The sequence below is a fragment of the Eptatretus burgeri genome, chromosome 1 (assembly GCF_056783735.1).
Source record: "Eptatretus burgeri isolate ZD-2024b chromosome 1, Ebu_testis_v1, whole genome shotgun sequence".
Taxonomy (NCBI): domain Eukaryota; kingdom Metazoa; phylum Chordata; class Myxini; order Myxiniformes; family Myxinidae; genus Eptatretus; species Eptatretus burgeri.
In genome coordinates this window covers 17,443,202-17,460,202 of record NC_140961.1, presented here as the reverse complement: position 1 = coordinate 17,460,202, position 17,001 = coordinate 17,443,202, and the positions used below count along the sequence as shown (strand labels likewise).

The 17,001-nt window shown below is 44.8% G+C and overlaps 1 protein-coding gene and 1 long non-coding RNA gene across 3 annotated transcripts in view; one reads left to right on the top strand and one right to left on the bottom strand.

Moving 5' to 3' along the window:
* The window catches only part of LOC147033947 (uncharacterized), a 106,968-nt gene that overhangs the window by 22,615 nt on the left and 67,352 nt on the right, over window positions 1-17,001 (top strand). For both annotated transcript variants that reach the window (XR_015056186.1, XM_085873721.1), the window contains exons 2-5: window positions 2,453-2,503; window positions 9,598-9,704; window positions 10,136-10,280; window positions 15,020-15,156. Coding sequence is in view for 1 of the 2 variants with exons in the window: in XM_085873721.1 (XP_085729847.1) it covers window positions 10,233-10,280; window positions 15,020-15,156 (185 nt within the window). In the remaining variant the exon portion in view is untranslated. The remainder of the gene's footprint in view (window positions 1-2,452; window positions 2,504-9,597; window positions 9,705-10,135; window positions 10,281-15,019; window positions 15,157-17,001) is intronic.
* LOC147033946 (uncharacterized) overlaps window positions 15,172-17,001 on the bottom strand; it is a 100,137-nt gene continuing 98,307 nt past the window's right edge. Inside the window, exons 2-3 of the long non-coding RNA XR_015056198.1 lie at window positions 16,239-16,316; window positions 15,172-15,987 (exon numbers count right to left, since the gene is read on the bottom strand). This is a non-coding gene — a long non-coding RNA (uncharacterized LOC147033946). The remainder of the gene's footprint in view (window positions 15,988-16,238; window positions 16,317-17,001) is intronic.

The following is a 17,001-nucleotide window of genomic DNA, read 5'->3' as shown; positions in this document are numbered from 1 at the left end:
ATGTTTCCGGTGGATGTCTTGGAACTCACTGGAGGGCGAAGAAGAATTTTGTCTCTCAAAGGACACTGGATACCATTGACCAACGTCGCAGGGCCAGGCTTAATGGCAGAGCTGAGCTGTTCAGGGAGTTGAGGTATAAAACTGGATGTGCGCTGAGGATGGAAAAGGCAGCCTATGTGCGAGGAATCTGTGAGGGGGTAGAGCATCACCTTTGGTCAAGTGATTTTCGTCCTGCTTACAGGGGAATTTATGCATTGCGTTCCTCCAAGCTTGCCCTCTATGTACTGCAGTTAGAGCAGAGGGTGTTCGGCTCTTGACAGAGGAGTCTGAAGTGGAGACCTGCTGGGCTGGTTACTTTGAGCGGCTGTACCAGGCTGATCCACCAGCTGTTGAGTTGGATGTCACAGGTGTTACTATCTGGATCACTGACCTTCCAATCAACTGTGATCCACCTTCGTTTGTGGAACCACAGGCTGCGGTGGACCAGTTGAAATGTGTAAAGCTCCTGGGATGTGTGGCATCCATGCTGAGCTTCTCAAGGTTGGTGGAAATGCTGCACTCATGTTGTTGCATGCAGTTCTGTGCTCTGCCTGGAACACAGGCATCATCCCAACTGACTGGAAGAGGGGCCTTGTCATCCCCCTCTGGAAAGGGAAGGTTGATCTCCAGTACTGCAAAACTATCAAGGGGTGACACTGCTCAGTGCTGGGCAAGGTCTTTGCTCGGATTATTATTGATGGGGTTCGCCGCCATCTGCTTGAGCACCAGTGCCCAGAACAGTCAGGCTTTACACCAAAGAGGTCAACGATTGGCCGTATCCTTGCCATTTAGGTCCTCACTGAACTCAGGCGAGAGTTTTTTTGGCAGGAGCTGCTCGCAGCCTATGTTGATCTCTGTAAAGCTGTAAAGCGTGAATCGGGATACCCTCTGAATGATTATTGGTCTTTGTGGGGTGCCACCAAAACTGATCAATCTAATCTCTGAACATTTCTCTGGTACTGATAGTGCTGTGAGATGTGGTGGCACCATCTCTGACTTCTTTCCAGTGTTATTGGAGTTAATCAGGGTGTGTACTGGCCCGCACACTTTACAGCACTTGTATGGACTGGATTCTGGGGAGGATGTCGGAGAGATCAAGCTGCAGTGCATCGTTTGGGAATGTCAAGATCTCTGACCTTGATTTCGCAGATGATGCAGTCATCTTTGCGGAGACTTTGGATATCCTTTTGGGGGCCCTCGAGGTTTTGGTTGAGGAGGCGGAGCCACTGGGATTTCGGGTTTCCTGGGTCAAAACTAAGATCCAGGCTTTCAGTGACATATTGGATACTGCTATCTTGTCGCTACCTGTTTGTGATGAGGATGTTGAGGTCACGGAGAGATTCACTTACCTTGGCAGTGAAAGTCATGTCTTTGCAGGCTGTGAGCCTGAGGTCAATAGACGTCTGGGTCGGGCCTCGGGAGTCATGGATTCACTCGATCATGGGGTGTGGCGCTGCCGTTACCTGTGCGGGTGGACGGAAGTCCAAGTCTTCAGGTCTTTGGTGCTTCCAGTCTTGCTCTATGGATGTGGGACTTGAACTCTGACCAGGAATCTGAGATGGAGTCTTAATTCCTTTGGGATCAGATCTCTTCAGAGAATCATTGGCTATCGCTGGTCAGACTTTGTGTCCAACGAGCGGTTGCTGAGAGAGACTCAATTGAGATTTGTTACCTTCATCGTCTATGAGTGTCAGCTGCGGCTGTATGGACATGTGGGTCATTTTCCTGACACTGATCCTGCTCACCAGATTCTCTCAGTGAGGGAGCCACATGAGTGGAGGAGGCCAATGGGCCGACCACGTTTCTCGTGGTTGCTGCAGGTTGATCGGCATCTCAAGGAGATGAGGATGGGCCAGGCATCTGCCTGGGGGATGGCCATACGGAGGCCCCCGGAGTACCAGCGGAAAGTGGACGCAGTGACGTCCTGCTGCAGCGCATGCTCCTATACCTGACCTGACCTGACTTTGAACATTGTGTATGCATACGAACCGCGTTTCCCCATTGTCTAGGGTTGGTCACCTGCATTTGATTTTTCATAATTTTTTTTAAATTGATTTCTATTTTCATTTCCAGATGCTTTCCATCGTTTCTGTGATTTTGTTTTTTCCTGGTGTATCGGCTTTGTTGCGTGGAGGTATTAAAAATTCCCGTGCTTCCCCATTGTCTGTCACTCACCTGCGTTTTTTTCATTTTTTTTTCATTTATTTATATTTTCATTTATGGATGTTGTCTGACGATTATGTGATTTTTTTTTCTGGTGTTCTGGCTTCTATTTCCATTGGTACGCAAAATTTCAGCTTTCTCTGTCACCCGAAATGTACCGATCTTTAATATCAGTCATTCAGTGGTTCGAAAGAGCTTTATATATTATATTTTTATATATGTATTATATGTTGTTTTATTTTTAATATAGAGTGGGGATTACCTTGGCTTCGTCGGAGATGGAATGAGTGAGTACGCAATGGTGAGTATGCAACTTTTGAGGTCAACTTTTCGCACAGATTTTGAATTTCTTTCGATAGAATAATATTAGCATACATAAAGACATGAAGATTGTTGAAATGGAAAGTTTTGGTTCTTGTGTGATGTTACAGTCTCAAAATGGTGACGCAGACAGGGATACAACAGAGGTTGTCGGTCTGCTCAAACAACTGGGTCAGGAGGATTGTGAGAGTGAAGAGAGTGGATAGAAAGTTGGATGGATGAACTGAGTGAGGAGATTGGTGTGCAGATGAGCTTGACAGGGAGATTGATAAAAAGTGGGCTGGACACTTGGTGTGGATGGAGGAAGAGAGAATGGCAAAGAGAGTGGATAGGTTGAGGGAGTAAGGCCGGATGAAAGGAGGAAGTTCGTCGTTGAGATGGCAAGATCGTGGGAGGATCTGTATCAATAAGGTGGGGGTGGTTTGAGAAAGGTAGATTTGGCCAAGGACAGGGGAAGTGAAGGAGTATCATGGTCAAGGCAGGGTAGAAGCTTGCTACTGTTGGACTTCACTCCTTATAAATGGAAGAGATGGAAGACGAAGAGTAAAAGCGATAAATCACCTTATTTGTTCAATATTTGGCACTGAAAGTGCAAATCGCGAAGCGAGTAGTGATCACTGGGCAAGTCGAGCCCCTGAAAATTGTTAATTCTAGTTGCCCTTTGCTATGGTGCATTCTGAGCATTTAATTTGACCACCTTTGCCACAATTATTTTAAATAACTTAATGAATAAAAGTTGATGCTTTTAATTTTGATCTTCTTAGTGCCAAAGTTTATTATTATGCTCAGAAACCCGATTTAAATGCGCCTTCATACTGTTACGTCTGAGGGGGGGGGTTGGGGGTATGCATTGAAAGGGTAATTAGGATGTTTAATTAGGTATGCCATGCTGTTCAAGTTGTACCAGGATCTCGATGTAATAATTGGCAATTCAGCGGTGATAAGTTGTCTAGTAAATGTCCATTTCTTTAAGGGGGAAATGATAATTGTCATGTAATTAGATAGGGAGACGGGTTAGGGTAAGTGTGTATGCGTATCCCCTTTTGGTATTCCCTGTAGGCTTGCCATGACGGAACAGGACAGTGCTGCGGATGGCTCCGCCCCTTGATCACGATTGGCGGAAGGCGACGGCGGAGGGCCAATAAACGGGCTCGATTGGAAGTGACGAGGACTCGAGTATAAAAAGGTTCTGTTCGGGTGAAGAAGAGGAGGAAGAGTCATAAAAAAGAAAGCGTCTGGTCGAGGCTGTTTGTCTCTGAGCGCGCTCTCTCGTTGCGCTGGTTCGTTCCTCGATTCGTCGTGTCTCGTGGCCTTGCTGTCCCTCGTGCCTCACCTCGGTTGGCTCTGGAGTTCTGCTATCTCGGAGTACGGGACCGAAAGGCGGGCGGACCTGCCTCCCTCTCCTGCTCGCATCTTGGCGCCAGAACTGGATCCCTGGCAGCTGTGAGCAGACTTGGGCGTACACCAGGAGGTCGACACCACCAGGAACAGCACCACGGTGGCTGGTTGGAGCTCACAGGCCGGAAACCGCGCTTGTGCGCGGAAGGGCTGACGGAACCTCGGCACCACCGTGTCTCCTGCCCCTGACGAGCGCAACGCCAGCTCGTCCGGGGCCAATCCAGTGACTGTTACGTCGACACCACATTACGGGAAAGCCTGACCACTCGCTACGTGTTGTGTGTGTGTGTGTGTGTGTGTGTGTGTGTGTGTGTGTGTGTGTGTGCGTGTGTGTGTGCGTGCGTGCGTGCGTGCGTGCGTGCGTGCGTGCGTGCGTGTGTGTACCTGGTGCCTTAGAGGGTTTGAGATTTGTATATCCATTGGAATTGTTTGTGTTTTCCCCACGCCCGAACCCATACCACCATCCCGTCGAATCGCCCCGGATCCCTCCTCTTGCCGAGTCTTATTATTATTTCTGGTTAGAGAAATAAACATTATTAACTCAGTGAAAAGCGACTCGTGCCACCTTACTCGTCCCGTTTGCTGTTGAGCGATTAAAACCGCCATCTTTGGGTTATAAAAAATAAACCGCCTCCATCGTTTCGGCTCATTCTACGTTGGCGGGACTGTTCAAGTCCCGTGGACGTCACATTGGTGTCAGGGTGTTGGATGTTCGAACCCCTCTAAATTATATTTGGTATCGGGAGAATATACCAGGACTGAAATCTCGCCACGAATTGGAATATAAAATTACTACAGAAAAGCGCGCGAGCGTGGGAAAATTTTGGCAGGATTTTTCAAATTAAATTAAATTGGCGGAAAACGGGACTTCTGCACCATGGCGGATGTGCAGATGTTGGAGGAGGAAGGCCACGTGTCTGGCAGCGAGTCGGGGGAAGAATGGAGAGATGGGGGTAGGATCGGAACCTCCCCCATTCCGAGCGTGGACCGTGCTTTATCGCCCGTAACGGGGACGGCACCGCCGGAAACCGGCGCGATGTCGATCTGGACAATGTTGGAAAGTTTAATGAGGGCAGAAATGACAGATCAATTGGGGGTAATGGGGGAACAGTTGGGTGCACGGATTGATTTAATGAGGGATAAATTGGGGGAAAAGCTGGAGAAAATGAAAACTGAGATGCAGGAGTGTGTGGATGTTAAATTGGGGGAAATACAAAGTAAATTCAAGGATAGATTGGAGGAAACAAAGGTAGAAATTACATTGGAGGGGGAAAATATATGGAAAAAATTGGTAGATAAAATTGCAACGAACATTCGGGTTGATAAAGTGGATGAAAGCCTGGAACGTCATCGTGCCTGTGTGGATGCTCGTATGCAGCTGCAAGTAGAAGAGTGGGGAGAGCTGAGGAAGCGAGGGATGAATTTGGCGGAGGAGGTAAAAGGATTGGAGGGTCGTTTGGACGAACAAGATAAAATTATGAGCCAAGAGGGAGACTTGGATAAAGGCTTAGTCGAGCCGTGTTTTGTAGGAAGAGTGTCCGGGTTGGTTGAGGAGCAGCTACAAACTCGCGACGGAGCCTTGGAGGAGGTTGTGCAGGCCCAGAAGATCCTGTGGGAAGAGGTGAATCGGTCCATTCAATGTTTGGAACAGGAGGAAAAATTGACCCATGAGACCCTCACCACAAAACATCTTTGGCCACAGGGGGCTCCGAAATTGGATACGCAGCCACAAGGGTGTTTGATCCCTGGGCTGGATTCGGACAAGGGAGAAACTGGGAAGCGGGCCACCCGGAAAGTGATCCCCCTGGTAAATGTTGATGGGTCAGGGAGCCTTGAAGCTTTTCTGATGCAATTTGAGTGTATTTCCCGACTAAACGGGTGGAATGAGCGGGAACGTACAGGGAATTTGGTGGCAACGTTGCGGGGACCAGCCGCAGATGTGTTAAACGTGATCGCAGAGGGGATGTTGACCAGCTTCCAATTTGTGAGGCGTTGAGCCGTCGGTTTGGGTTCGCAGCAAACTGTGATCTGGTGTGGGCCCAGCTCCAGCACCGCAGATTAAAGTCGGGCGAGACAGTGCAGGAGCTAGCGCAGGACATTTACCAATCAGTCAGGATCGCATATCGGGACCTTACAGTGGAGGCGTGGGACAGACTGGCACTAGAGAAATTTTTAGCTGCTCTTCCGGACCCTGAGGTCCGAGCGCTAGTGGAGTTACAGGATCCACCCACCGTGCACCGAGCAGCCGAGTGCACAGCCAGGCTGGCCTCGTGGAGGCAGCCGGGTCAGGTGCCAGAGAGGCCATCGGTGACGGTCCGACAGGCGGAGATTCAGGATCAGGGAGAGGGGCTGGGAGAAATTGGCATTACCCAAATGTTTCAGGAAATTTGCCAGAAACTGTCAAGTTTGATAAGGGGTAATTCGGTAGTTGGTGCGCCAAAGCGGCGGGGTCCAGCCCAGCCAATAGAGCAATTCCATTATGGCCGAGGGGGTCCGGAACCGGAAGAGATATTACACCGATACCCACGGGGGCCTTTTATGGGGAGTTGTTTCTGGTGTGGGCGAAGAGGACACGTGCAACGATATTGCCAGTACCCAGCGATGGAGGGACCCTCCAATAGACTTTTAGACCTGAAGAGGATGAATCCTCCTGCTGAACTGCCAGGTCTATCCGAGATGCCCTTACATAGATCAAGTCCGGAGATCACTGTCAGGGGTCGGGGAGACTAGATCGGGCTGAGCATATAGGGCCATGCTCGGCTGGTGAGATTGTGGCGAAGTGCCTTCCTTTGGTGAAAATAGTGAATTATGGGAAAATTGCCATGGGTTTGTAAGTTCTGCTGGGCTTTAGAGTGACAATCGGGACAGTGGGTAATTGGAAACAAAGCGGGCACGAGTGGCTGTCCAATGGCTGGTGCGTGGATCGGGTGAGAAGTGCTGTGTGAGTTGTTTCAAGTTAAGAAGTGAAATGTATGGTGCACACGTTGATTTTTTTTTATTGGACATGGTGTGGTAACAGGGAAGGTCATGGTCGGTGAAGTGTTAGAAATGCAGGTGTCACATGTAAGGCCGATGGGGTGGGGGGGGGAGTCATGTGGGTTTTGTGGGTGGGGATGATGTGCTTGTCCGCAGAGATTGCTGAGGCTCACGGTGAGTGGGAATTGCGACCCCCTTCAAGGAGATTCACCCCTGGTGGCTGATGGTGACAGTGTCTGGAGGCAACTGGGAGAGGGTCTGGTTGGGCGACCAAGGCGGGTAGGACATTGGCAACCCAGGAAGGCCAGAGGAGCTCATGAGACCCCTTCCAGTGTGTTGTACGGGGTTAGAGCTGATGGCTACCTGGGGGGTGGGAATCAAAGGGAGCGGGGCGGAGAAACGTCAGGGTTGGACTAAAGCTTACCTGTGGGCATTGTTGCACCTGAGATGCCCCCATCATCTTGTGGTAACCCACCCCATGGCCATGATGGGATTCAGCCTGCATCATTAAAATGGGGACCATGACCTAGAAATGTGATGATGACCATGGTGTGAGTGTTGTGAAGATGTGCGAGTCCCACTCGATCCCGCACAACTTGACATGTGCAGCAAGGGCATGATGTCCGCATAATTTTGGGCTGAAGTAAATTTGAAAATTTTTGCTCCCCAGGTAACGCTGGGTCTATTAGCATCCACTGGGGTCGCGGTCGCGTGTAAATATCCCGTGAATAGTGTCGTTAAGGCTTAGAGTAGGGATGTAAAGTATAAGTGTTGTGTTTTTGTGGAACCTTTTGTTTCCCCTCCCCAGATCACTGGAAGAGTGTTGGACAGGAGCGATGATCCAGAGGATGGAGTGCAACTTCGCTCAATGCTCTTGTGTGATGAAATAAAATAAATAAATAAAAAAAGATGAATGATTGTTTAGGCGAGGATAAGGCCATAAGGGGGTAGTACGTTAAGCAGGAGAGGTAAGTTAGCAGCGGCTCGCTGCCCATTGCCCCTCCTACTTTATTTCGTTAGGTTAAATAGGTGTGAATCAGTAAGTGTTAAGGCTGGTACGGTAGCGCCTGTGATATACCTTGCAGGAGCTATGGTACCAGAGGAGGGGGCAGTGTTGCGTCTGAGGGGGGGGGCGTATGCATTCAAAGGGTAATTTGGATGTTTAATTAGGTATGCCATGCTGTTCGAGTTGTACCAGGATCTCGATGTCATAAGTCGCAATTCAGTGGTGATAAGTTGTCTAGTAAATGTCCATTTCTTCAAGGGGGAAATGATAATTGTCACGTAATTAGATAGGGAGACTGGTTAGGGTAAGTGTGTATGCGTATCCCCTTTTAGTATTCCCAGTAGGCTTGCCGTGACGTAATAGGACAGTGCTGCGGATGGCTCCGCCCCTTTATCACGATTGGCGGAAGGCGATGGCGGAGGGCCAATAAAAGGGCTCGATTGGAAGTGACGAGGACTCGAGTATAAAAAGGTTCTGTTCGGGAGAAGAGGAAGAGTCATAAAAAAGAAAGCGTCTGGTCGAGGCTGTTGGTCTCTGAGCGCGCTCTCTCTCGTTGCGCTGGTTTCTTTCCTCGATTCGTCGTGTCTCGTGGCCTTGCTGTGAATCCACTTTCTATCCCATCCATCCCTTCCCTCTATCCATCCATTCCTTCCCCCCATCTCTTTGTTTGTCTTCGCTCGACTACCCATCCTTCCCATCTCTCCTCACTCTCTCACCCCTCTTCCAACTTCCATGAAGTGATAAACAATGTATGGTTGTGATAATTTCCCACAGGTGGTTGTGTTGTGGGTTGGAGGTGGTTATGTTGTGCTGTGATGTTTGTGTTGTGTTTTGAGCCCGGAGTGTGTGGGTTGTTCAGCGAGCACCTTTTTGGCAGGCAGGGCTGCTGCTGGGTTCGATTCCATGGTTTGAATTTTGGGATTCGGCTTGGGTTGAGAGATCCTGGGCCTTATTATATTTTGGTTGTAAAATGTTCGCTGAAATTAAATAAAGGCACAAAACACTAGTGTCTCCGGATGTTTAAAAGCATTGAAGCTAGGCTGTGATGGGCTCTCGTGTCTCCTGGCCGGAGACGGGTATTGGAGTTTGGATTGTGGGGTTTGGCTTGGCGGCAGGTCCGGCTGCTGGAGGGGTGTTCATTTGTCCGGTTTGCATGTTCTTTGGCACTCCCGGCATCTCCGGGCGGTGTGCGACTCCCTCGGAGAGATCCGTACCAAAGCAGGTTTGCATTGTGGCAGCTGCAGTTCAAGTCACATACCTCAAGGGAAGCCCGTGTTAAAATCTCTTTAAAAACGGGACATGCTGTTTGAAAGTGGAGAGTGGTTTTGCTGTCATGTTTGAATGTGCTTTTTTAACATACCCCATTTTGTTCAATCCTGTACCAATGCTGACAGATGGGACCACCCCCCCCCCCCACTCCTGCTTCCCCTCAAGTCCCACTGTCAAACCACTACCAAACACAAGTCCAGAACACACCCTTCCTCTCCCCACTTCCCCCTCTCCTTGCTCCCCCATCCTCTTTGCTGTTCGTACGTAAGTGTCGTATATGTGACTAAGATTTAGTCAAACGTAGTCAAAGGTCAAGGCCATCCAAAACCTGCAACATGCCTATTAGGCCGTCATACCTCTGCCAGCAAAGGTGTGCGGAGGTTTTGTTTTCACCCCTGTCTGACTGTTTGTTTGTCTGCAAACAGGATATCTCAAAAACTTATGGATGGATTCAGACGAAACTTGGTGGACAGGTCGGGTGTTACAAGGAAGAATCGATTCAATTTTGGTGAAGATCCGCATCCGATAATTTGTAAGTTTTTTTTTTTTTAAAGTGATTCTTCACCGTTGAGTGATGGGGCCAAAAACGATATATAGCATGATATTTCATAAAGTTGTGGATGGATTCAGACGAAACTTGGTGGATGAGTTTGGTAGGTTATAAGAACAAGCCGATTCGGTTTTGGAGGCACGGATCCAGATCAGGCCTATTGATGGGATTACAAAACCTAAATTGATCAGCCTGGCAGATTTATGCACTCTACCAAGTGCCGTTCTATTGAGAAAATGTATTCAGCCAAATTTGTTTTCCATACTAATCAATCATTTAAACACTTAATAGATCAACTTTTCGCAATTTCAAAATTGCTGTTTCCATAGCAACTCTTGTTTATTTGGATATTTTTAAGTATCATGTTGTGTACGCCATCTTTCTTGTTTGTTTGTGTTTGTTTTTATATGCAGAAGGTGTACATGATCCTATTGCTTGTAGGACTCGGATGTATTCTTCTTTTTTAAAGAAAAGACATCACCTTCATATCAGCAACATGAACATTGGGAGATGTCCACATTCTTTTACATGTACCAGAAGGACATCAAGCGAGACCAGGTACAAATCAACTCGGTGTTTGGGATTTCAAACTGTGTTCTCAGCATATCTAGCTATATGTGCTCAAAAGGAAACGGCAAACACATTTGTATTAAGATTCATTAAATTTGTCATTTCAAAGCTTTTGCAGAGACTGTTCTAAGTACCTGAACCACTTGCTCTTCCAGCATTTGATTTTGAAGTTGGATCAACTCAGGTTGGTTCTTAAGATGCGAAAGGCAAACGTTGTTTCACTTTAAGCTCAATATCTGGATAAAAACCTTCTTTGCAGGTGTTTTAGTGGTCCTTTTCACGCCAGCATGTGTAGGGTGTTTTGATTAGTGTGTTTCGTGTTGTAAAGTCTTGTTTACTGTGTACACATGCATGACCTTAAGCAGGGTGCCTCGCCTGTGCAGCCCAAAGGCGTTTCGTCTGCACCATTGCGATTACGTGGGGTGGTGGTACGTGCGCCATCTGTAACCGGTAGCTATGCATTCTTCAAAGGGGCGACACTCTGGTCACTAAAGGGAGGACTTTTCCCTTAGATTTACAGTCAACATATGTGTGTTATATATGTACGGTTGGGTAAACACTGTGGTTAGTCGCGCCTTTCTGGAGCCACTCGGGGGTGTCTTGTCCTTTCAGGCCATTTGAGCTTGCTGGATAGATAGATAACACGTGCTTGAATAAGTGATGTGATTGTTGCCTGACGTGCGGACCTGTAATGGCGCGTGCCACAACCACGGCAGCGATGACCTTGTGCTTCATGTGACTATGTGATCCATGAAGTCGTACGTGCGGAGGTTTTCATCCCAGGGTGCAAGACTGTGCCGGATAAGAGGAAAGACGTCTTCAAAAACGGTTTCAACACATTAAAAAAATAATTAATGGTCTCGCAAAAACATAAATTAGGTAATGGAAAGAAAACCAGTCTTCAACTTTCACAATTGATGGCATACATTTAATTCGTTTCAAAACTTGTGTGTATTGGCTGATTGATAACATGAGACATTTCCATGACATTTAATCATTTAACTCGTTCTTTACCACTGTGGCTTTCGGAAGCACACTTCCCGCCCTATTGTTCACATTGTGAGACCTTCTCAATTGTAACAATAAAAAATTCTCTCTTTTGTTGGGGGCAAGAAGCTGAAGGAGGAACAAAAACTCTTCCTCCTTCACCTTATTCTTAATTTATAATAATGGTGAGTCTCATTCAATCCCATTTCCCATATGGATTAGATTCAGAAAACGCTTGCTGTGTTCGATACTCTTTTCTGTTTTTTTAGATCCTCGTGGAGGATCTCCAAGTCTTACTCACGTTGTTGTTCTTCATCTTCTTCTTGTGGACTTTTTTGTTTCACAGCCTACAGTTTTCATTGAAACTTCCTGAAACTTGGTGTATATATGTAAAAATTCCCTGCGCAGACAGTAACCATCTTCGATTTTGAAAAATCCTCCTAGAAAAAAAGTTATGATGTCAAAATATCTCCGCTAATGGAAATCGCCTAAAAAATTATCTCCGAAACTAGGCAAGCTTTTTGAATTCTGTTTGCGGGAATCGAACAGGGCATTAGCAGAGATGAATTACCGCACATATGATACATCACTATGATGTCATATCAATTTTTTATGATGTCATTCCTATTTTTTGACATTTTTTGTTTCACAACCCTACAGCTTTCATCGGATCTTCGTGAAACTTGCCATGTATATGCAGAAAGCCCACGCGCAGGCAGTAACCATCTCCGATTTTGGAAATTCTTCCTAGAAAAAAAAAAGTTGACGTCATAATATCGCCGCTAATGGAAATCGCCGATACCATTATCTCCGAAACTAGGCAAGCTGTTTGAATTTTGTTTGCGGGAATCAAGCCGGGCATTAGCACAGATAATAATTTATCGCAAACCTGATACATCACAATGACGTCATATTCGTTTTTATGACGTCAGCATTAAGAGGACGAGGATCTTAGCTCATTTGAGCTTGTTCTTTCAACATTTCCATTTTATTCGTACAACAGTAATACATCGCCCTATTAAACAGTATTTCTGATTATACACCACCTTTTAAAGTGGCACAAAGCAGGTCACTCTCTCTACTTGCAACACAGGTGAGAAAAGGATCTGAACAACAAAAAAAAGCAGCTGATATTTAAATAATTTATTTGCACAGTTTCTAAATGGTGAAAGTTAGTTTTTTAATTTATTTTTTAATGAAAATCTGTTGGTCAAAACACGATACCATCTATTTATCACGTAAGCAAAAATGGTAGGATTTCCCTCTTCCCCTCTGCACTGTGTTCTCCATACGGGAGGGTGGCGGACTCGTGCGACGTGGTGCTTCACGGAGGGCAGGATCTCCCAGGAAGCCGTTTTTGTTATTGCCCCAAACATTGGTGTTCCCGTCAGCGGAGTGACGGGTCTTATAGGCTAGTAAGCTTATAAAAGCCATACCTTTTATTCTCAAACGTTTTCATAACTAACAAGAATGAAAATCAAAATATAGACCAATTGCTGCACTCTCTTTCCAAGAAGGAAGCCAGACGTAACAACACACACACACACACACACACACACACACACACACACACACACACACACACACACACACACACACACACACACTAACAGACACACTAACAGACACACTAACAGACACACTAACAGACACACACAGACACACACAGACACACACAGACACACACAGACACACACAGACACACACAGACACACACAGACACACACACAGACACACACACAGACACAGACACAGACACAGACACAGACACACAGACACACAGACACACAGACACAGACACAGACACACACATACATACATACACATATACATACAAGCATGCATATATAAACACAGATATATTAGGTACTGGTAAGTACTTACAAAAGCTATTTTATTTGAAGTTATAACCTCAACTTATAAGCAATCGACTGATTTCCCAACAGCCAAGATCATCGGACCGTTTTTCATCGAGGTTTCGATCCTTTCAGCCAAAATCCTCTCCAAGCGGCGGATCCACAACCCCAGTCGCCGGTCCACATCAGTGGATTACTCAACATCGATGGAACTACAACCTCAAAGTTGTGTCCAGACAGTCAATTCAGCAATGCAATATCCTTATTCAAACTGATTTAATTTTCACTTTTATTGAAAGTATTACTACAAATGACTACCTTTAATCATAAATCACTTTATATGATAATATATTAAGTGATAAGCACTTTACCTTGTAGAAATGTCCATTACACAGCTCCTCCATCTAACCATCGACTCAAACTGTCATCAATAACCGATTTTAACATGCTGCACTGCATATCTTAGCAACCACCAATAAATTATTTTAATGCTTAATTATATTGTATTTAATAAATAATATTTATTTATTGTATTTTTATCTAAATACCTCCATTATTTAATACCATCTATAAATATACACACGTTTAACCAATAATATTAATTTACTTCACTAAAATAATTAATTTATAATTATTATATCAAATGCAATGCAATAGGAACTTGTTTACATGAAAACCGACCAAACTTAAATAAAAGGCGATGATGGAATCTAAAGATATTCTCACAAGACCCGATCAAACAATCAGCCAAACATCCTCTGTTTAACGTGATGGACAAAAACCTTCTCAGCACGTTCCACAAAATCATCCTTTTCTGAACAAATTCTTGCAAATCTAAGGAGCTGAGATGAAAAGACATTGGAACCCATTTTAATTGGAGCATTGTTACCTGGAAAGGTGTCCAACACTACCGGGAAACTGACATCATCAACTTTATGATGTACACTTGTACTAAAGCCACTCTGTCCAACTCTAACCACATATCCAGATATCCAGCAACTGCACAATCATTACCACTCCTGTTTGCAATCAGGCTATCTGGATAAATCTTGTGAAGCTGCCTATCAAAAAAATTATAGTTAACCACACAAATATCATCTATATAACCACATGTATGAGATAACATTTTTGCTAATCCTAATTTTTTTTCTCCTTCATCAGTTTCTGCATGAATGAAAATTCACAGAAAGTAAGAAAAATGTCTGCTAGTAGGGGGCCTGCAATTCCCACCCATGTGAATACCCTTAACCTGTTGAAACGTTACCCACAAAAAGACACAAAAGTATTAAATAAAATTAACAGCAGCCTTCAACTTCTACTTATCAAAACAATGAAAACTTGAGTGTTTATTTTTATAAAAGAATGCTCCATCAAACCTGACACATAAAAACTTATTAAAAGAGTTAAAAAAAACCTTTTCAATCACTTTGAAGAGTGAATCCCTCACTAGTACTAAATACATCAGAACACATCGCTAAAGTAATCAAATTGAGAGATCGCTAAATGGACGAATTGTTGATCTTTGTCATCCAGCCGAGCACAATAATGGCTAAAGCCATTCCAATGATTGCAACAGGAAGTGACATTGTCTCAAGGGTATTGTACCCATATCATTACAAAAAAAATGTTTTTAATCAGATTTAACAAATAATACAACCACAATCTCACAATGAATTTGCAATTGGTCACTACCTTCGACTCCGTGACAGACCCTAGGCACCACAAAGCTCCATATGTCGAGTAAACGGTTTCAAATAGAGCACGTTGCCAGCATTAGAGCATTTAAATTGCATCAGATGTGGAAATAAATGTCAATTGTTGCTCTCAGCTTACCGGCTTGATGATATAAGATGCCATTTGCATTTTTCCCGCCACCATCCCCAGTCAGTTTCAAATCTTGTGCAGGCACGGCAACTTGCTAGTACACCACAACCTGTTGAATTTCATTTACGCTTGCGCAGAGTGAGAAACTCTCCCGTAAAACTCACTGCCGTGGATCCCAAGGCCTCGTGGAATGTAAGGTATGGTAAAACGCATAATTTATGTAGGAAAAGGTTCCAGAACCTGATGCTTTCATCGATAAGCTGATGCTTTCATCGAGTTTCACAGGGTCTCATGCCAGTTCTTGAAAAGAGCATTCTCAATTCACCTTTACATATACTGTATGTGTGCCATATTATTGTTGAAGCAAATCATGCAGCATCTCATCTTTATGTAAATAGACGTGATTGTGTGACCCCTTTATAAAGCATCTATTTATTACACATACACAGGGTACACCAAAACATCTCTTTATAGTGTACATATAGGTATGGTGTAAATTGAAGAAAACAAGGGAATGTAGGATGGTAGGATGGTAGGAGAAAGTAAGTGGGTTATCGATGTTTGGGAGAGAAGGGAAGAAGATTGGGAGGATATAGGAGTATGGGGATAGAATAGAAGGGAAGGAGCAGAGAAAGGAGAGAGGGTAAAGAAAGATTCTGCCGTATCCTCCATTTTTTTTTTGTATGCTGACAACAGGGCAGCGGGAGGGGGATGGTTTGCGTGTGCATCATGGACGCCATTTTGTTTCCGTTGATTGTTCATTGAATGAGCACATGACAGTCGATATCTCATCCTTTTAAAATGACGAAATGCTGTGCCATTGCATGCACCATTTCTCTGAATCGAGCAGAGAAGGTTTCAAAATGTAGAAATTCCCTACAGATTTCGGAAGTAAAAAAAAAAAATTGGGAAAATGAAGTTATTTGTCTGAGATGGAAGCTGACTTCGTTGTGGTTCCTGTGCAGGTCCAGTGCCTTCAGAAAGTATTCACACCCCTCGACTTTTGTCACATGTTGTTGTATTGCAGCCTGAATTAAAAATGGAATGAACTTTTAGAAATTTTTACAAATTAATTAGAAATAAAAAGCTGAAATGTCTTGCGTCAAGAACATCCTGGCAAAATTGCTTACAAGTGCACACGTCACGTTTGCGACTGTGACATAACTGTTTATTTATTTATTCAAATTGGTGCAGGTGTTGGAGTTAACATCGGTTCACAACATGTCTTGGTCAATGATGTGGAACATTTCAAAAAAAAAATGATTCAGGATCCACTTACCTTCAGTCTCATGTAACAATACAGTATATTGTCATGAAAAAAGTCGAGGAATCAGAAGGGTGAGAGAAAATGGAGAAACTGAGAAGAGAGACACAAAGCGTATTAACGTGGGAAATGGGAAAACCATGGAAGATGAGAGATTTAATGGGAATAGAAAATAATGAAGGATTACATGAACATGCATTTTTCAGCACATGCGAACGATTACATGCACATGCACATTCTTCATGGCACAGTACTTATGTTTAAAGAAATGAAGAGTTGGACAAAAAATTACCTTCACTTATGGCTCATCTCAATTTTAATTCAGGCGTCTCTTATTCCTTCTTTGTTCTTTTTAAATCTCTTCTTTCCTCTTCAGTTCAAATGCAAAGAAAAACTTTCCCTATCCATGTCTTCTTAAGGGGCTGGCAGGATGGCTTAGAGGTACACACACTCGTATTTTTGCTGTTTAACCTGGGTTCGAATCCTGACCCAGCTACAAACTCACAGACAGAGTGATTCATCAATGTGTATGCCATCCCTTGGATGGACGTTAAGCCGAGTGTTCTGTCTGCTGTCGTTAGTTGGTGGATGTTAAAGCTCCCATGGTGTCCTTCGCCAAGAGTAAGCAAGCTATCACCGGTATCCTGGCAAAGTTACAAATTCCTGCCCTGACTGACTGTTGGGAAGGCAATGGCAAACCACCTATTATCACCTTTGCCAAGCAGCCAAGGACCTTGCCTTGCACACAAACGATCAATGTTGTCAAGCTCCTCTGTTT